This window comes from Amphiprion ocellaris, chromosome 2 (genome assembly GCF_022539595.1).
Source record: "Amphiprion ocellaris isolate individual 3 ecotype Okinawa chromosome 2, ASM2253959v1, whole genome shotgun sequence".
Lineage (NCBI taxonomy): Eukaryota > Metazoa > Chordata > Actinopteri > Pomacentridae > Amphiprion > Amphiprion ocellaris.
This window is the reverse complement of record NC_072767.1, coordinates 27,756,564-27,777,937: the sequence shown is the minus strand read 5'-3', so window position 1 is coordinate 27,777,937 and position 21,374 is coordinate 27,756,564. Positions and strand designations below refer to the sequence as shown.

The 21,374-nt window shown below is 37.1% G+C and overlaps 1 protein-coding gene across 1 annotated transcript in view; it reads left to right on the top strand.

Moving 5' to 3' along the window:
• Positions 1–21,374, top strand: part of LOC111575093 (uncharacterized) — a 156,506-nt gene that overhangs the window by 28,212 nt on the left and 106,920 nt on the right. The window contains exon 2 of the mRNA XM_055014891.1: positions 11,342–11,510. Within this exon, the coding sequence (XP_054870866.1) occupies positions 11,432–11,510 (79 nt within the window). The 5' untranslated portion in view covers positions 11,342–11,431. The remainder of the gene's footprint in view (positions 1–11,341; positions 11,511–21,374) is intronic.

The window sequence follows — 21,374 nt, the reverse complement described above, 5'->3', positions numbered from 1 at the left end:
TCTGCATTTGAAAGAGAATCATTGTACGCTGCTAGTAACTGACTGTTCTCTTGTCTTTTAAATTATACAGATGGGTCTATGTCTGTTTAATTTGCAAATTTCAAAATAAATATTTAAGCTAATTTCACAACATCAGTTGGATGTCAGTACTGGCAGAGGAATATTTGATTCTATGCAGAGTAGAGCAAACTGCCAAGTGGCTTGGGGGTCTGTGATCATATCGTTTTCAAATGGGTCTAATCAGAAAATTTGAGTATGTTTTTAAGCATGCTGACAGTCATGAACTGTGTGTGATGTGCATGTTTTAAGATCAAGTCTTAGGACATGGGAAGAGCAGAGTGGGGGTTGGCTGTGTAAATAATACAGTATCTAATGTAAAGATCTTGAGAGTAATGATGTTCTTTGTGTGTCAGACCTCAAGTATGCTATCAATGATAATGGAAGTCCTTGTTTACTACTTATCAAGTGATTGTCTACCTTAGGCCAGATGTTCACATGTTACATGTAAGGAATAAACACTTGGAATACCGTTTGGATGATCTCGAGTATCACATTTGATCCTCTTAGATAGGCCTTTGTATTGTGGAGATTTTAACCATTTATGGTTCCATAAAACAAGCACACCTCCTCGTTGTCTTCACTACTAAGGCGGTCGTGTTCAGGAACTCTGCGGCATCAAGTTCTGGACAAAAAGCATCTGGTGGCTGTCCAATTTAGCGAGCTACCTAAGCCTAATGCTAGGATTTTCAAATGCCAACACTGGCTTTGAGTTGAGTGTCTGTCATCAGAGAACAGCAGTACCTTCTAACGTTACCAACGTTCAGGAGCAGCAGGACTCTGATTACGTGCTTCCAACAAAATTGAAACTGAAGTGAAATTCAAGAATTCAGATATATTTCAGAGGTGGCAGCAAATACTGACAGATTTCTTGGACTGATATAGTTGCTGTTTCCAGCAGCTGGACTAACATTAACTACAGTAAACAAATCGGTTAATCATGTAGATCAGTTATGAGAATTATTCTGACATTAAACCACTGTGATGAGATCAATAACCATTATTTACTGTAGAGGACTGCAGCTTGTTTGTTGTATAATTTTGCAGCCAACATTAAGTGTAAATTTTTAAAAGCTATTTGATCCGCATATGCAAAACAACAGCTGCATTTCATTCATTTTAGCAATTAAATATTGATTGTTAAGGTGGCTCACTATCAGTAAGATGAGGAAATTGTTTCACATTTTCATCCCTACTCATGACAGTTATGCATCGCTCAGGCTTCTCAACAGTTCTACAATTTCATTTAGCAGACACTTTATCCAAAGCAACGTGCATCTGAGAGTAGATACAACACAAGTAAGGATTTAGTCAGGAGAAAACAACCTGGATAAGTTCAAGTGTGATAATAGGTCCTTGGTGCCTACAAGCAGTGTGGGAGGTAATAGGATTTTTTTTATTTATTTTTTTGCAGTCTGTCAAGTGCAAAGGTGTTCAGTGGAGAGCTGGGCTTTTAGTCTTTTCTTAAATGCCGAGATGGATTCTGCAGATCGAACAGAGTTTGGTAACTTGCTCCACCACCAGGGAACTGCTGAAGAGAAGAGTCTAGCTATGGAACTTTTGCCCTGTTGTGGTGGTTGGATCAGGAGCCTTTTGTTGGCCGATCACATTGAGCGGGAGGGAGTGTAGACCTGAATGAGAGAGTTCAGGTAGTAGGGAGCTGTTTTCATTGTAGTTTTGAATGCAAGTGTCAAAATTTTTAATTTTATGCGGCCAGCAACTGGAAGCCAGTAAAGCGAACTGAAAAGCGGAGTGACTTGTGTTGTTGGCTGGTTGAAAACCAGACGTGCTGCTTCTACCACAGTGATGAGGCTTGAGGCTTGTCTGGGGCTCTTTTTAATTATCTTCTTGCATTGTCTTCCTCTGAAGTTGTTAACTGGCAAATAAATATGGAGAATCATTACCTTCAACTGCTTGTCTGGGGACACTTGGCTCTAACATCACAATCCACCGTATTCCCTGCAGAATTTTCCAATTTTTTTTGCCAATTTTCTTTGACAGGCCCATCTAACATCTCTTGTGTTTGGTTCTACAAATGTGGTTTCATTTTTAAAATACAAAGTGCATTTTCTGTATGTAGTAGTTGCACTTGAGTTGACCACTTTTCATTGGAATATAAAGGGGCAGCCATGTTGGGTAGATGGGGATACATGCTTTATAACTGATATAGCATGCATTGCATTTATAATTAATTTTTTTTAACTTTTATTTTTCATTTTTCTCATTTCTTTTGTTTCATGCCTTGTAAAATGTGTTTTTTGTTTTCTTCTCGAGGTCTACTTGACAGGCCTTGATTTAAGATTCTGCTTACATTCAGTGCAGACAGCAGGCATGAATTAATAAATTAAAAGTCCCTTTTCTGATCCAGAGTGCCATATCTGAACATTCAATCCAATGTTAAAATGGATAGTATTTAAATATAAATAAATTCGATCATACATATTAAACATAACTGAACTTCAACTTACATTTTGCTACCTCCAAGGGCTGACAAGGTTGTCATATCTGGAGTCAATGAGGGCAGGAATTTCATTTTTAGATTAATTAAAAATTACATGCAATTTTGTCATAAACATTGGTTATTGTTTAGGGCATGTCTTACAGCCCCCAAAAAGATTTTATTATTATTATTATTATTATTATTATTATTATTATTATTATTATTATTATTATTATTATTATTATTATTACTGCAGTTTTTCATCTGATACAATATCAGATTCATTCTTTAGTTTCTAAATGCCAACAGCAGTATTTTCCTGCTATACTTGGAGGGAATTAACAAAATGTAAGGACAGCTTTGTCTGCAAAATGCTGCAGTAGGAGCTGGTGTTTCAGAATAAAGCGGCACCACTGGAAGTATGATGTAGGATTTGTTTTTTTTGTTTGTTTTTTTTAAGGACAGCAAAAAATGATGATATTAATATTTAATTCTGAACTGAAAAAACAAGTTGAAAGGATGCAAAAACTATTTAAATTTCTGAAAACAATATTAAAATATGACTGTCCTGAAAATGAGAACAAATAATAAATAAACAATGCAAGTGCTACAATGTTCCTCCACAAATTTGAAATACCTAGAAAAATGTATTCTGCAGCTTGTAAATGGGAGGAAAAGTAAATGTCCTGGAAAGTTGTGTTATCTTACGAGGGCAAAGGATTGCAGAATAATTTCTGTTCCTATGTGTGTGTGTATGTATGTATATGTTCCACTGAGAATGAACGATATGTCAGAAATTGACTACAACAGCCAGCAAAGGTGTTTATTCAGGGCCTGATAAATGGGAAGTATTTAGTGATACAAAATCACAAAAAAACTCCAAAGGTTGTGAGCTCCTGAATTTCCATGTGAGTGTGTGTCATGGATCAAGCAAACTTTTAGTGAACAATTATTTGCTATTTACATGATCAAGATTTATTTAATTCTACAATTCTACTATTTCATTTAGCAGACACTTTTGTCCAAAGTGACATACATCTGAGAGTCGATACAACACAAGCAAGGATCTAGTCAAGAGAAAATTACCTGGATAAGTGCCATAAAACAAGTGCAAGTGTAATAATAGGACCGTGGTGGCCACAGGCAGTGCTGGAGTGCAAATGTGTTCAGTGAAGAGCTGGGTTTTTAGTCTTAAGTACTGAGAGGGATTCTGCAGATAGAACAGAGTTTGGTAACTCGTTCCACCACCAGAGAACCACAGAGGAGAAGAGTCTAGCTATCGACCTTTTGTCCTGTTGTGGTGGTTGGATCAGGTGCCCTTTGTTGGCCGATTGCATTGAGAGGAGGGAGTGTAGACCTCAATGAGAGTGCAGGTAGGAGGGACTTTAAATGAAATTACATGACTTGTAATTTGTGTGGAAGTGCAGCTATAATCTATCACTAATCTGTATTTTCATCTTATGAGATGGAGAAAGAGAAGTACTAAACTTGGTCAATTTTAATCTTCCGTTTAATCGTGTAAAATTGCAGAATGCGACTCAGCAAAAGTACAGTTAAATACTTTACTATTGCTCGTTCTCCCTGAACTTTAACCACAGCATCGTGCAGCAGCGTCCCCCTGGTTGTCGTCCGCGAGCCTTCCAGTTTTGCTTGTTTTGTTTTTTTAAATGTGTATGAGGATGAGATCACTCCTTCATTCTTATTTGTGTTTTTTATTTTTGTGTTAATATTAGTGGTGGGACAGGATTAAAAAAGTATATCTAATTAATTAAAGGCTTTGTAATTAATTAATCGTGATAAAATGCATTTTTACCAAAAGCAATATTTGACATAATAAGCAAAGTTTCTATTTTTATTATTTTATCTGATTGCTTTTTTTTTTACATGATTGTTTTGTTTTTATCCATTTTATATCTTCAATGTAGCACTTTGAGATTTAGAGAAATAAAACTTATTATTATTATTATTATTATTATTGTTAATATTAAATAAATTTTGGTTAACGACTGAATCGATGAGTAGACATAGACATGAACTTAACAAAAATGTTTGCTTCATTTACTGTATATCTGCATTTTTCATCTACCTTTTACAGTCACAGATTACTGCAAACTCAACTTGCAATTATAGTCATTCTATTCATCACTTTAAGACTTTCTGTAAACTCAAGCACTTTCAGTGTCTTCCAAAATAGTCTATTATGGGATGGCTACATCGTTTGGTAACAGGACTGTCGTAACTGAAGTATCCACAGAATCGTCAATTTCTCGCATCCCATTTGTTGTCTATGTGAAACGCATCACATTGCATGCTGGTTGCATTGCGGCGCGTTTAGAGCTGCGCTTCAGTGTGTCTCCCCACAGCTCATTTGCATAAAGTAGACTTGACTTCTACTTTATGCAAATTCAGTGCGGCATCGGAGGTTCGATGCATCGCGAAATGTTCGTTGAACCTCTAAACTAGCCGTCGAACTAAAACAAGGACAGATTCAACAATTGCAGAGCTTATTTTTCGCCTCAAATGCTTTCAGAAATCCTTTTTGCTAAAGTGTTTGTGTAATAAAAGAGAAAGTTTGCACCCGAGCCTAAAAAAGATGCAATTAAATTTGTTTTTGTTTTTTTTAACACGTTATTTTTTTCTGTGATTAATTGAAATTAATGCGTTAAAGTCCCAGCCCTAGTTAATAACAAAATGACTGTTTTGATAAACAGACTAAAGTAGTTGGAAGGTAAGATTAGAATAGGTCATTTAAAATAATCTTTAATTGTCGATATTGACTGATATTCTAAAACAAAAATGAATTGTGTTGAACTGTTCAGCTGTACCATTTGGCTGTACTCTCATGTTCTGCTGATGAGACTGGAGAAACCACAAAAATTGATTTCCTATTTATTATTGCTGCAGAAACATTATCTTGCACATTTATCTCGCCAAATCTGATTCTGATTCGTTTAAGATGCATTTCTAAGAGAGTTTACTCAGTTTTATGCAGTACTCACACAGTCTGCTCTTCGTGACAATGATGGACACAATTAAACATTCAAAAGTGCAAATACATTTCACTAGAGTCAGTGGTGACATTTCTCGTTGCCACAAGCTGCATATTCCATCAACATGACTATCACAGGGGACAGAGCGAAACAGGCAGAAAGTTCCTCTTCCAGTTTCTAGTGGCTCAAGTTGGTACGACAGTACATCTACAACACGTTTTCTTACAGTTACACTGCACGTCTTTCGTTTTCTGCATTATCAGATAACATGTTTTAATAAGTTAAGAAATGAGCGGTTTAATAGTCATTAATGTCCCCAATATTAACATCATGACCTCATTAGCCTCATAGTTCTAAATCCGGATTTTGATTATTCGGATCAGGCAGTTTATGAAAAATGGGATATTTCGTCAGCACAGTTTCTATCAACATTTCAAATAGCTTTTGCTGTTTATGCTAATTTCAGGTTGCTGCTATAGATGTGAAATTTAATCAGACTAGCTAACTAATGTTATTGTGAACTTAGCGGATACCACAGAAGCTAAAATGTTTCTGGCCAATGCTTAAGGGCAGGTCTAAACTGATTTTTTGAATTTCATGTTCATTAATGAATGCTAAACTTGGTGAGATTCAAGAAGGGACTTAAAATGTGTGGATTTGATCATGAATTAGAATTTTAGATGATGATGTCAAACCCCAGACCTGAAAAACACAGCTTTGCTTCCCTTGTAAGCCTTGTCTAACCTATCATAGCAGGGGTATTGTCACAGAGGTGGAGATTAAGGCTGACAATGTCACAACACATTTTTCTTTCAAAGGGCATTGCTTGACTCCCTGTTGTCAAGGAGTGCAAAGGGTTCCATGGTAGCCTTGAGTAATACAATCTTCCTTTGTCTATACCTGTGATTTCACCTTCAAAAAGATCATGAAGTGAATACTAACAAATGATAGTAACCTTTAGTCACAGGGAACCTGATTCCATTGTATTTGTTTATTTCCTTTGTACAATTCTGGGTGCCACTAGCAGGGAGAAACCAATGCTCTGCAGCAGGCTGTTGAGTGATCTGATTGCACATGTCTTATCCAGAGTGTCTCGAAATCACATCTTTCAGGACTTCCTGCTCAGGTCTTGGTGTCAGACATCTCAGTGGACCTCCTGAGGTCTTCTAGAGTTCAGGCCTTTGTGGACAGACCTGTTTTGGCAGTACACAAAGAACCAACAGTATATTAGGTGTAAATAGTGGGGTTTAAAGTATTTAACCATTAGATAACATTTTGCAATGATTTAAAATTTAATACAACATGTTACATTCCAAATGCCAAAATGAAGTTAACAGTTTGAGTGAAAAGTTAAGTCCCTGAATAATGTTGGTACATTTTAGTATTTGTTTTCATCCTTTTGCTTTAATGACTGCAGCATTTGTCTCCACTGGTTTGTTCAGACCCGATAAGCCACATTATCACAGCATGATGTGGTGAGGCTCCAAAGAGTTTCATGTCATGTCAGGACTGTTTGGTTTTCTCAGAAATGTTAAGTGGTTGAGATCAGTTGTCTGTAGAGAAAAGTCCACAACAGTCAGCTCTCCTCAGTCTACTTTGGTTTTCAAGTCAAGCTTTGTGGTTTGTTTGGGCTTATTTTCCTGCTGAAGTATGAATCAGTCTCCACAAAGATGCAAACCGGAGAGTTTAGCTTGTTTCTGAAGAATAGACTTCTCCTTGGTCAGAGTGGAGTTGATTTGCTGCAGGTGTCCAAACCACCACCAGACTTGAATATTCCCAGCAACATGTTTCACAGTGGGTTTGGTCCACTGCTGTATTATTCTCTATCCTGTTGGCCTCCTTATTTTCATCCTCTGTTACTGTCGTTAACCTTTAACTGGAATTTAGCAGTAAATATGGCTGTTTTTCTCATCATCATTCCATCTCAGCCCAGCTCGAGTGTTTGTCCTTGTTTTACTTGTGACTCTTTGACTCTATGCCTCGTTTATCACCGTCACAGTGCTACTCAGTGAGCAATGTTCTGCTGGAAACTTGAGGCACAGTCATGTAGCAGGTGAACAATGACTGCAGGTTAATTTAGCTGAACAAGCCACTGATGAGTTGATCATATCCTCTGCCTGAGTGTCATCTGAAGGCTGCTTCAATGGAAAGATACAACTCAAGGAAATATGACCTTTCTTTTGATTGTGGATGTAGAAATAGAAACAAACCTAAATATTTCTTCTTCACCTGATGTTGTATGCTATAATCTGAGTTTTTAAAAATTGTTCCTAAATCATGAAACTTGGAAATATGACAGGTTTTTGATTTCTTCTTTTAAATTAAACAGCAGTGACGCTTTAAATGAGTATATCAGATACTTTTTTATTGTATGCAATATGTATTTTCACCAGTTTCCTATCATTTGCTTTTTTTATGTAGTCATGTGTTTTAGGAGCATTACAGTATATGTGATGGATGCTGCAATGTACGTGCAGAGAATATATGCAAACCTCAGTGATAACTTGACAAAATATCCTCAAATTGGAGTAAAATGGAGTTAAAGTGCTACATTATGTGTTTGCTACATTATGATAAATATGCTCTCACTTTGCTATGTTAAAAGCCTGAGCCTGACATGCAGAATAGCTGTAATCCACTCTGTGCTTAGCCACATTTCTTCATTTGACTTTTATTGATGTAGATTTCGTATGGCATCTACTCTATAACTACTTAAGTTTGAATGTGCCTCGGCCTTTGCCTCTATCATCTGATAAATGTTTTTCCTCTGAGTGCACGTCGTGTCCCCTTACAAGAATTCCACGGCTTTTACGAAAAGCCATCGCACCAGGAAGTAATCTAATAATGAATACAACAACAGTTTACACACTGACTGCCTTTGTACCCATAATATAAACAATGGAACTGCGAGCATCCAGACCTCTTCTAATGGAGCACCAGAGCAGACACATTCATTTAATCACAAGCCTTTCTTTCAAAGCAAACTGGCCAAGCAGCAGAGGATGAGAGGCTAATGACCCATGAGCAATAAGCAAGTGTTAGACCGAATGTACTCTTGCAAAAAGAAGAAGAAAAAAAAAGCTTTTACGGAATAGCCTATCAATATTTTAAAGCAAAGCCTCTATTGCATCCCCCTCTAACTGGATTAGCAGTGTGATGTGTTCTGACAGTATGTTGTTAGTGATACTCCATTTGCTTTGTCTATCATCTGATTTTCCCTTGGTAATCCACAGAGCACCGTTATATTTCATAATTTGTTTTGCTATCAGGGCTGATTTGTAAATGTGCAAATTCTAATTAGCCATAGCTACTGTTTCTAATTTATTAAATATTAAATAATTCCTGTGGTGGAGTCTTTCTTCACATCCCCCAGATGAAAGTTTGTGGTATGCAAATTCAATTGCCTTTTAGATGTCAGCAGTTTTTTAAATGTCCCATTTTGTGAGTGAAGCCATTTTCCCCTTGCTGTTTGTTTGTCCCCCAATCCTCTTTAGGTTCATATTTATTCATCTCTGATCTCAGGTTTTGTTTAGGTTTTCAACATAGATTATGTACTCTGTCAGGTTCCAGCACCACTCCTTTGTTTAATGTCATTAGTGTTGTCTTAATAATCTACTTTGGTCACCTACAACAAAGGGTGCTTTGCATACTGTCTGATGTCAAGTTTGTCCCTATTAGTCCTTTTTGTTTTGCAACATATAAACCAGGACTCTGATAACAACTGATCTCCAAAGTTAGACATTTCTAATGTTTCTCAAAGTAAAAGTTAAGATTGAGTGCTCCAGTGTGCTGTTGAATCTTATTAACATTGACTCTCTGTGGCACTGACGAGAATTCTGAATAAACTCTGAGGTGTTTGCATGGCTTATACACAGTTTAATACACCCAGTTACTGGTGAATTGTGGCCAGGATCGATACTGGTCCGTTGGACTGACAATGTATCAGCACACTGTTGTGGGAGGAACATTTTAATAGTGACAGTTATCACTTAGTTTGGATTTCCTTAGTGGAATTTTTCCACTTCTTGGCTGATATGAACACTTATATATACAATTAGGGTTGGATATTGTTTGTATTTGAACAATTTTTATTTTGTATCGTAATCAGTTCTAGTTCTTGATGATTTTCAGTTCCGATTCTTTGAGTTTCTGGTAAGGGTCACTATGACAGTAAAATCCTGCTTTAAATTAATGCATCTGTAATGATAATCTAATATTATAATGTATTATAGTATAACAGTCACAAAATACATTTCTCTACATTGTAATTTTACCAAAGTAAACAATCTTTGTACATCCTCTGTCACTACCTATTTTTGGGTCTTTTTCTATTAGGTAAAGATAACAAAGCCACAGGCTAGAAGGCCACATCAGCTACTTGATGATGATAGTAGAGTTCATTCTCATCCTTGTAAAGAATTTTGCAACAGCATTTGCTAAATTATGGTGATTGTTGCAAGACAGTCACACTGTTTTTAGCTGTTAACATGTTAAAACAGTCGAGCAGCTCAGGAACAGAAGAGTAGTTTAGCTGAGAATAAGATTCGATAGACATATAGTGTTACATATATGGTAGCTACACTGTTGTTGAAACTGCCACAAATAAAATTTGTTTAACAACTGAAAAGCATAATCAAACTTATCATTTTTTAATTACTCCTTTTGAATTAGACTTTAGGATCCAGCTCTAATTTGGAATCTACAGTATCCTGTTATTGCCAAGGCTTCACTTTGGCACTACTGGAAAACAACATGCACATTATACATTGAGGAATGTGCAATGTGTTGTATGCAGTCTAAGTATACAATAGACTTATGCTGTTTTATAGTTTGGGAAAATTATCTGCAGCTGTGTTTCCAAAATTATGTGCTATTAAATATGAAGCTTAAAAGATAAGATGTGGAAACCAGAGTTGGATGAGTTTAGTTTTATTTTCTTATTTTTTTAAAAATGTAAAAACCACTTGCTTGACATCACTTCACAGACATCTAAGTTTATAAACCAATGAATACATACAGAATCTCTTTGGATTCCTGCAGGCACTGAAGCTTTTTCAAATGTGCATAGCCTTCCATAAGTGGGTTTGACATGCTTGTTAATTTGCAATCCTTAAAGTTACATTGCTTTTGGGATATAGTACTGGACTATTTCATGCATCTGTATGAGTATTGCAAACCTCTTGCTTCTTCGTGACTCCTTTCCTACTTTGCTGTCTCGTTTTATGCAATTTGAAATGTTTTTGAATGCCACTTTTATTCAACTGCCAGACATTTATTGAACGCCCACTTATCCTGAGTGAACTTCACACTAATTAAGTTTTAAGAAACACATCCATCAAGCTATTGAGGCAGTTAATTTACTATTTCAGTGTGAATCTGATGCACATATTTTACACCACATTGTGCAGAGTTATTATACAGATGAGAATAAAGATACAAAAATATTATGTCCTTACTGGTCTACAATGTTGTAGATAAACAAGTAGTGTTAAAATATATTGAATAATGCACAATGAAATATGTGCAAGCACCATTCTCCTGATTTAACCCACTTGGAGTAAAAATTATCACAAGCATTCAGGTAAAAATACAAGTAGCTCTCCTTGTTCCTTTTCACAAAACAACATGGCACAGACTTTAAATATAGCCACAGTAGTTAACAACCAAGCCAAATTTTACAAGTCATTACCACATTTTCTGCCATTTTCAAATATACCCCCCCTTTATTTTAGCTCCTCAGTGTCTCTGTTCCTGCTTCCCTTTTGCATAATAAACCTCCACCCAATTTGTCATGAAATCCCTCATTTGCTGGATACTCAGAAAGGCAGATTATGCTTATTTTTCATTTGGACAGTGGGAGATGGAGCCAGGTGTTTGGCAGCAGCAGAGTGTTCAGGTGTAACTGTGCTGGTGACGGGACATGACGAGCAGCCGCAGATGAAGGATGAGGCGTGGAGGATTTTTGGGAAGAGGGGCACCCCACGACCTGCTCCCTCAAGAATACCCCCGCCAATGGAGAGGAGGTAAAACTTTCTTTTGAATCACTTCTTGCTAGAATCAGCTCCTATTTCTTAATTAGCCAGTTAAAGCCATATTGGAAATCCAGCTGTTAATCTGGGAGAACAGAGAAGTGATTTTGCTGGGCTCAACAAGATTAATTTACGCCTCCTCAGACAGTAGTGGTCTGATCTATAACAGGCCCATTAAATCAGTCAGCTTTGGTTATAGTCATATTAATAGTGAACAGCACTGGCATAAAAGCTGTTGTATTAGCGCTTTCAAGGGTGTCATTCCTATTATTAGCACTGGATTACAGAACTTGATTACATACCATATATAATGCAGTGATTCATTCAATAGTGCAGTTACTCGGGCCGCTTTTAGAATCAAATTTATGTGTGCTTAACCAGTATACAACAGAAGTGAGTGCACCCCTGTACTACATCACCTAAATGTCATACAGTTGAAAATTGTATCACCGCTCTATATTTGCATAATTTAGGTTGAACAGTAACAAGTATTCCGCCTTTAAATATCCAAAGCAAATACTTAAAAAGACGACATTGAAAATACAGCCCCATAGCAGAAAAAAGAAAATACAGCTGTGATCACTGCCACACAAGTTAGATCTGTGCTCCCTGAAACTAAAACTGAGTGCACCTGTGATTTCTAATCAGCCTAACTCTATAAACATAGTTATTAAATGGGCTTTGTCTGTCTGCATGTCTGCATCATGGCTCTACATAGAGAGGAATTTCCAGAGGAACTGAAAGAAATGAACATGATATTTCACAAAGATGGCAAAGAATACAGTAAGATTAGTGTCCAACTAAAAGTCAGTTGAAAGACAGTTTGCAGCAGTAATCTGGAGGTACAAAACGAGCCACTTTACCACTAGTCAGAGCCACAATGGCCGGCCTCCTAAAATGACCCTGCAGACAGTGCTCTGCTTGCATAATTTTGCTCTGAAAAACAGACAGTTGCTTCAGACTTGGCACGACAGTTATCAGTGGAAATCAAAGTTTCTGTGACAGCTTGGACTGTGTGAAGGACACTGCCTGACATCCTTTCTAGACAAAGTCCAAGAAAATCCCTTGCTTGCTCTGCGGCACAAAACTGTAAGATGAAACTTTACTAAAGAACATTAAACGAAGCTTGATGAATTTTTGGAGCTCGATCTGTATTTAGATGAGACCAAGATATATTTGTTCGGCTCAGATGATTTCTGGCACGTTTGGTGTGAATCTGGTCTGGGCTACCGCAATAAATGCATAGTCCAGACAGTGAAGCACTGAGGTGAGAGTGATGATATGATGCTGCAGAAGTGCAAAAGGTGTTGAGGAGGTGACATTTATAGATGGTACTATAAAGGTCTGTGGATGTACCAAAATACTGGCTAACAAGATGATTCCCCGTCTGACCGCTGTTGGGGAGGGCTGTTGTAAGTGAGGGGTGTGCATGTTGTGAAACAATGTGTCGATGGGTGATACATGTCAACATAACATCCACATGAAAGCAGAACTCAAACTTTGCCAGCAGCATCGGAATGAGATGATCAATGTAATTCACTGCGCCTATCCATGGTTTTTGTGTTGTAGCACTTTATGCGCATGCACGCACACACATAAGAACACCTTTATTTTCATCACCCAAAACACTGGTTAGCCATGTCATACCTCTTTGCTGACATCACTTGTGTTCCAGATCAAGTGTTTTGAAAGTGGATGCTGTTTAACACCATTAATCATGTAAATTTGGATAATTGTACAGTCATATCCTGCTGGACAACTGCAATAATTGTATCTACATTTGCAACATGTCCTGTTAAGATGCAGCAACTACTTCAGCTCCGTGTGGCTAGCTAATTGTAGCTCGTAGCCTATTAGACCTGTATAATCTAAACAAATACATTGTTTTCCACCTACCCACTGGAAAATGCAGAAATACCCTCTCGTGTACGCATACCGCCGGCTGGACATCATTGCCCCAGAGAAACCATGTGGCCACCTTTAGTTAAATCATCTTGGAGCCTCAAGAAAGACTACAAGCACACTTCATAATCCAGCCTTATGCTTTATTGGTACAGTCAGAGATCTCATTATTATTTGTGCAGAACTAAGATTGAGACAATAATGTTGTGAAGTCCAGCAGCCTTTTTTTGTGTACTGAGTACATTACATATTTTAATTAAGGAAGGTGCTTTGAAAGGAAACTAAACAGTAGAGTTTCTGCTGTTGTGTGCTCATATGCCAATGTGTTTTTACTCGGTTAGATGTCACTTTAAACGAGAGTGATTTTGTATATTTCCTGCCATGTTTGACATCAGAATCCCTGGATTTGACTTTTCCCAGCAAGTTAATTTTGTGGCACAACTGAAGCCGTGCCTGCAAGCCAGCTGCTCTTAGCACACAGCCCTATCATGTAAGCCCCTGAATTGAAATATCCTCTGCTTGAAATATTGACTTTAATATCTCATTTGAAAAATTCATGTAACCTTTTGATGTTAAATCCATACTCAATTTTGCAGAATGTTATAGGAATATGCAGAAAGGGGATAGGAGGCATTATGATGTTTTCTCCTGGAGAGAAATTACATTTTATGGTTGTAACACCAACCTCCCCTGTGTTCTTTTTCGTCCACGAGGGAAAAAAGACGGGCCATTAAGGCAAAATGAAAAGAGCTATTGATTGGGCTCTTATGCCTTTTCTATTTGCCTCATTTCCTAAATGCATGATAATAAGGGCTCAGCCACTGAAACTAACAATACTCCTTAATGAATCGAACTCTAAAGAATTAGCCTAAGTTTGCATAATGATTCACAGATGTTTCCATCAATGGCTGATATGCATTTGGTTTGTTGTTTTGTGGACTCATGCTCAGTTTATCAAATACACGCTCATCTCCTTATAGCATTATAAAGCAATCAAGACATTATTTGATGATTTCTGTTTGAAAAAAATGTGTTGGTTGTCATCAGAGATGTCTGAGGTGACTTTTTAAAAAGCTATCATATTAGAATAATGTTACTGTTGATGGATTGGTGCTAATAATTGTCAAAAAGGGAAGAGTAAATTATAACAAGTGCAGAATAACATGCTTTTAGCTAATGGAGTTGGTCTTTTAATAGAGATATGAGTGTGGGACCATCATGTTTTTTTTCTAAACTGTCAGTTTTGTGTACTGTTACACCTCCAATATAGAGACTGAATGATCATTTTAACTTAGTTTTTGTTTTTCCTCCAAGTACAGATGGAAAAGCTTGCTGGTAACATAGAACTGCAAAACAAGTTGGAACTAGTTTCAGGTGAAAATTTTGCAGCATGTGTTTTTTTATATATATATACTGTAATTCCACCATTGCCTAAAAGCCAACATTGTGGAAAGGTATTGTATATTTAGAAACCATATAATAGATATACAGTCTTTACTATCATCCTACCACTGCTTTTTCTCGACGTTAACGGGTTATAGTCTCTGCACTGGGGATTTTCTATGTACACCTGTACCACAGTTATCAGACTATATGTCTCCTCATAGCTTGGTCCTACCTGTCTGTTTTTATTTCATCAACCAGCTTTTCTGTACGTGCAGCTCTGATTGTTTTAGTATAACAACAAAGCATTATTTCACACTAATTAACAGTGCAGTGAGTTTCACTGATGCTCAAAATAGCTCAATCCATATGTAGCTATGACAGTAGAGCATTTTTACCACATAACCATTGGATATTCTCCAAAATGGACAATTATGCATACAAGGTTATGGGTAGGAAAACAATAGTGTGTATGTACCAGTGATAGACACTTCATCCGTGCAAATGTGAAAACATTCAACAAAATGATTGGCAGTTTGACTGAAATGCATCAAATACAATACTCAATGAAAACACTTGATAAAAATGCAGTATTGTCATATGAACAAACTCCAAAGAATGTTTCCTCCTTGGCTCATCACCAGTCAGTCATACCTTGATGATGAAGCCCCATGCAGTTTACCCAAGGCATGCCAGCCTGATGTTGTCCAAACCTCTTGTTGCCTCCCTTCACACTCTCAAACCTCCTTAGTAAAGAACTCTGAACCTCAAGAGCATGCTTTCTGCGTGCCCATAACAAAACATAAATTTCATCATCCCCCAAATCTGTGAGGATCTGTGCTGACCCCTACACATGCAGTCAGTTATTTGCGATCATGTGGACAGTTCTAATTTTAAGTGTGCAGACTTCACATGTGCCAGGAAAACCTACTGTAGAATGAAGAGAGCCACACTGCATTGATCTGTGCACCTGAATGTGAAAAGCATGAATTAGCCCTTACCCAGTGTGGCATCGTCCAAATACCTCCAGGTGTTACTTGCTTTCTTTATGTAGTGCGTAGTTAGGTGAGATAATTTCTTTATTTATTCATATTTATGTACACTTTTTAATGTATTTTTTCACTTGCACTACATGGCTAAAGTGGCTAAATTTACAGTACGATAGTAAAATTAATAATGAAACCATTTTTCTTCTCTTATTAAGAATAGTTCATTTAATTTTATCACAATACGTATTTCAGCTATGTCACCCAGTCTAGTTATCTGCATGTGACATTGTGTGTATACAAAATTTTTGCTTGGAAAACAACTTACATTATGCACAAAGTATTCTTCGTACTTTATGATGTCCATTTCTGCTGACTGTGGGGGCCACAGTACATACTGACAGCTGTGTTGCTGCATCATTGTCATTGAATACAAACTGGTGCAACTATTCAGGTTTTCAAACATCCAGAAAATAAATGTTTTACGAGCAATGAGGTGCATGTGTAACACCTTAAGGATAAACAGAAACCATTTGTTGAGCAACACTAAATGTAAACAAAACCATGTTTGTTTACAAAGAAAACTCCACGGGGTAACTTTAAGTATCTTCCCTAAATTCATCCTGACGATAAGATAATCCTGATTAATCCTGGTCATTGTTTTCTGGTATTAAAGCAGCTGCTTGTACATGTACTTGGAATTTATATTTTTTAGTAAGACAAAGTGGCCCTGGTTTGTCCTAGTTTATGATGCTTACAACACAAGCATGCCAAATTGCCATAAGTTTTCCTATCAGCAATGTCTGCTGAGACACTGATGCTAGGTAAGTTATTTCCCTCTAGGTAAATTATATATTATGTGTCCAAGCAGCATATCTAAACATGAAAGCAAAGCAAGGTTATCTCTGCCCTCACTCCTTTGATCCAAAATACTGTAACATCTTTAAGTAAGATGTTAATTGTAGTGCCTCTGCAGAATTGTATCATCTAATTTGCTCTGGCTGTTTGGCTTTGCATTACCTCAGGCTACGTATTTGCATAATGAGCATTTGGAGTTGGAGCACTGTATTGTCGAGCCAAGTGCACAGAGGTGAGGATGGGATGGCTTCCTAAAATTGGTTTTGAAAATGTTGTTTTAGGATTCCAGCAAGAAAGCTGCACTCCTTACTTGGATTGTGGAACTGTTAAAGCAGCACAAAGTGCCTAAACTTATAGTATTGACAGAAAGAAAACCTCAGTGCATTTCAATTTTTGTTCTGTAATGATGCATAGATTTGATTGTTAAATGAGAAATGTCTTGTATGGTCACAGAAATTCACATCACTGCGTAGTATTTATGGGCATCGGTAGTCTGTCAAAATACATTATCTAGCAATCTGTCCATCTCATTTAAAATAACAAATACACATGATCCAATTTAAAATTAAGGCAAAAATAACCCTTTTAATTGTTAAAAAGAAAATAAAGTGTGGGTGTGTCCGTGTGTGTGTGTGTATATGTATATGTGTATATATATATATATATATATATATATATATATATATATATATATATATATATATATATATTTTTTTTTTTTTTTAATTTAATTTTATTTTTTTTTATTTTTTTTTTTATTATTCTTTTCTACCATGCAGCATTTTTTTTCTGGTATCCCAGGTGCTTAAATACTACTGTTTATTTGTTTATGTAATTTTTAAAAAAATTACAGTGCAGTCTCTTGATTGGCCTTTTGAGTGGTCCCATATTTGGCCCAGGGAATGTGAATGAGTTAAATCACTTGAGTTTCCATGCTTTTGAAAGCATAGTAAGATTTGTGGGATGATACCAAAAATATGATTCCTGAGCCCCTAACCCTCCTACTTGCTGGAGTATAGTTCCGTTTTAATATTTTACAGCTGTTTCACAACCTCATCAGTGAAAATAATGTTCCTTTTGATGCAGTAGTCCCACCATGTGGCATTCTTGGCCTTTTTAGTGGATGACAAATCCATGGCCACAGTGTCACCCCTGGTGAGATGCCAATAGGGATGTCATTCAGCTCTGAATGCCTGGCCCCTGTGCTGAGGCACTTGGTCACTTCTAAGTGAAATGTATCATTGTTGCAATCCAGAAACATCAGTAGATTTGACAAAACCAGTGCCAGATATAAAGTGGCTAATAGTGGGCAGATTACAGTCCTTTGCCTGCTACAGCAGCTTTATAGCAGGGCAGTCTACCCCGCAGCTCTCTTTCGCTGTCTCAGCTGAACTCCATCCTCTATCTGGGGACAGTCACCTGCAGAGGGGCAGATGGTCTCATTTCTCCCACTGGGACAGGCTCTCTCACGTGCAGCAGCATTGCAGTGCTTTCTTTTGCAACATCCTCCTAGAAGTCATAACATTGTCATTAATGCTTGTTGTAGAATTAATTTTACTAACAATTTTGATGCTAATTACATGGATAGCATCTATATTAACTATGCATTTCAAGTAAAAATGGACCAAGATGTGGAGCAATTAGTGTAAATGCTGACCCACTTTGGCAAGCCTGTAAAAAGTGGGTTGTTGGTCAAGTCCACTAATGTTATGGATGCAGTATGTCCCATCTGTACTGTACACCGATAATATAAGCTGCAAGAGCTGCTGTTAAACTTCCCTGCCTCCTTGCCTCCAAATGTGTCCAAGTGTACACAACTAAAAGGTAGTTTATGGTGTTTTTGGAAAAGCCAGTGGTTGTACCACCAGTTACCTCGAAGAATAAGAAAGACTTTGTATTTCACTGGACAATGCAAACCAAATTTCCTGATCATTCCCAGTATTCTGAGTAAAAGGATGAAAATAGAAATGAAAATATCTGTGATATCTCATCTGTATTTTTTTCAAATCTGGTCCTGTTCTTAAAAATGCATATTTTCACTCATACATTTACACACTGTCTTAGCGTTTCTCTTTCTAATCTCTAATTACTTCCTTTTACTAATGTAAAATCCACATTCTTGTATGAAAATTTGTTTTGCTGCATACAGGGTGGCCAATTTGCCTTGCATGTCCTACATCTTAACATCTCATTAATATTGCATGATCTTGTGAGTGTCTTCTACCTCTGCTTTGCCCCATCACACCCTCCAACCTCAACAGAAACTGGAGGGTACATCTGAAAGTCAGCTTGCATCTCCTGCTTTTACCAGACTTGCAGACATGGGTTAGGCTCATATCCATCCAAGGATTATCCTCCACTGTCTCCCTTCCAAAAAAATTATTATATGGAAGTGTCAAAAGAAATGAGATTAGTTACCACTTCTTTCCTCTCTGTGGTGGAAAATACATTTTATGTGTGATTTCTCTCAAATAAGCTGGGGGTACAGATGAGTTACTTCTTGACAGTTACGAATGAGGACCAAACTGCATTAAGGCAATGACAGAAGGCGGAGCAAGTGCAGGTTTCAAAGAGCGTTAGAATGAATCATTATCAACTGTGCTGTGTGTGCAAACACCCAGTCATTTGACCCTGTGTTACCTTCACTTCAGATAGAAGCATTCCTGTAAAACATATTTGTAAATTTTCAGTAGCTCCTGGTGTTATGCAGAGCCTCTGTTATATTGGAGCAGCCAATTAGGGCAACAGCATCCATATGCTGATGTGACAAAAAACATACAGATGCTTCACTAGAGTTGGAGGAGGAAAAAAACAGGTGGAGTGCCTGGTGTCAAAGATCAATATATAATGGAAATAATGAAAAGAAGTAAGGTCACTGTTATTAATACCATCTGCAAAACAGTTTAAATTGAACAACTCTTTAAAGACATTTTAGAAACAAAACCCCAAAACCTGTCAACCAGTTTGAAAGACATTCTCTCTTTAAAAACGAACGAATTTAACCAAAATTATACCTTTATCAGAGCCAGAAACTGTAAAAACTAAAAGAATTGCTAGATTTTCTACTTTCCAAAGGTCTCTTAGACTACCCATGTGTGACTGTCAGTTCCTTAGGGAAAAATCAACCAAATCTTAGCTAAAACTTGTGACATTTTATCTAAACCACTTTTCTTTTTCTTTTTTTTTAACAATGTCTCATGTAAAAATTGTATGCAGTATGCGTACAGTTATGACATCAATGCCTATAAAAAGTATTTACCCATTTGGAAGCTGTCTCCTTTTGTTGCTTTTCAACTTAAAATCATGGTCAAATTAATGTGGCTTTTTTGACAAGAGTTGAAAAGAAAAAAGAGTCTTTTGGTCTAAAGTAGAAACAGATTTCTACAAAGTAATGTCAATCTAAAATCTAATATGTAAAAAATGTGATTGCATTGCAATTATTCACCCCCTATAAAATGGCTCATGTAATTCAACACAGGTGCAGCAAATTGGTGTTAGAAGTTACACAATTAGTCAAACAGAGATCTTTTGCAATGAATGTGTCTCAAGAGATTGCAATATAAAGACATCTGTGTCTGGAAGGTCGAGTCACTAGTGAATCGTTACTCCTGGCTATAACTACTTCATGTCTACAGAAATACACTCCAAGCAACTCTGTATTGAAGGTTATTGAAAAATCATAAGTCAGGGAATGGAAACAAAAAAACTCACTGAATATCCCTTGGGGTAAAGTTAAATTCATCATTTAGAAATGGAAGGAATATGGCATTTGTAAATTTGCCTAGAGCAGACTGTCTTCAAAACCAGAGGGCTGTGGAGAAAGAGACTAGTGAGCAAGGCCACCAAGACACCTATGAGTCTCTTAAGGAGTTGCAAGCTTTGGTGGCAAGATGGGAGAGTCTGTGGGTACAATTGTTGCTGGGATTCTTTACCACTCAAAGCTTAGAGAATAGCAAAGAAAAAGCCACTGTAGAAAAATGTTTTTAATAAATGTTGACTAGACTTCACCAGAGGACAAGTGAAAGATTTTGAAGTCAACTGGAAGAATGTTTTTTGTTCTGATGAGACCGTAATTGAGCTTTTTGGCTTTCAGTCTACTTGTCATGTTTAGTGAAAACAAAAAGCTGCACATAGGCACAAACACACCAGCCCCACCATGAAGCATGGTGGCAGCAGCATCATAGTGCAGCAATACTTCTTGGAAGGTATCACTGCACTGGAAGGCTTGTGAAGGTAGCAGGTAAAATGAATACAGCAAAGTTTAGGAGAATCTTAGAGGAAAAATTGATGAAGTCTGCCACAGAATTATGACTTCTACGATTATTTGTTTTCCAGCAAGATAATGACCTGAAGCATTCAGCCAAAACTACACAGAAATGATTTGATGAAAACAAGGTGAATGTACAAAGCCCAGACCTCAGTCCAACGGAAAGTTTGTGGCTGAACTTGAAAAGAGCTGTTCAGTTACGATCCCTGTGCAACCTGACAGAGCAGGTATGCAAAGAATAATGAATACTGTTTATAGACATGGCACTACTTCGTGATTATTCAACCTTAAGCTTTGATCGTCACAGTCTTTAGTGCGAAATGAGCTATCATCTGTCTGTGCACTTTCACTGGCTTATTTATACTAGCGCCATCAAGTGTAAAATCTGTGACATAACAGTGTAGAAGATTGTGGTTTAGAATGGCCCTAAAACCATGTTTCATACTGCAAAATCTGACTGGA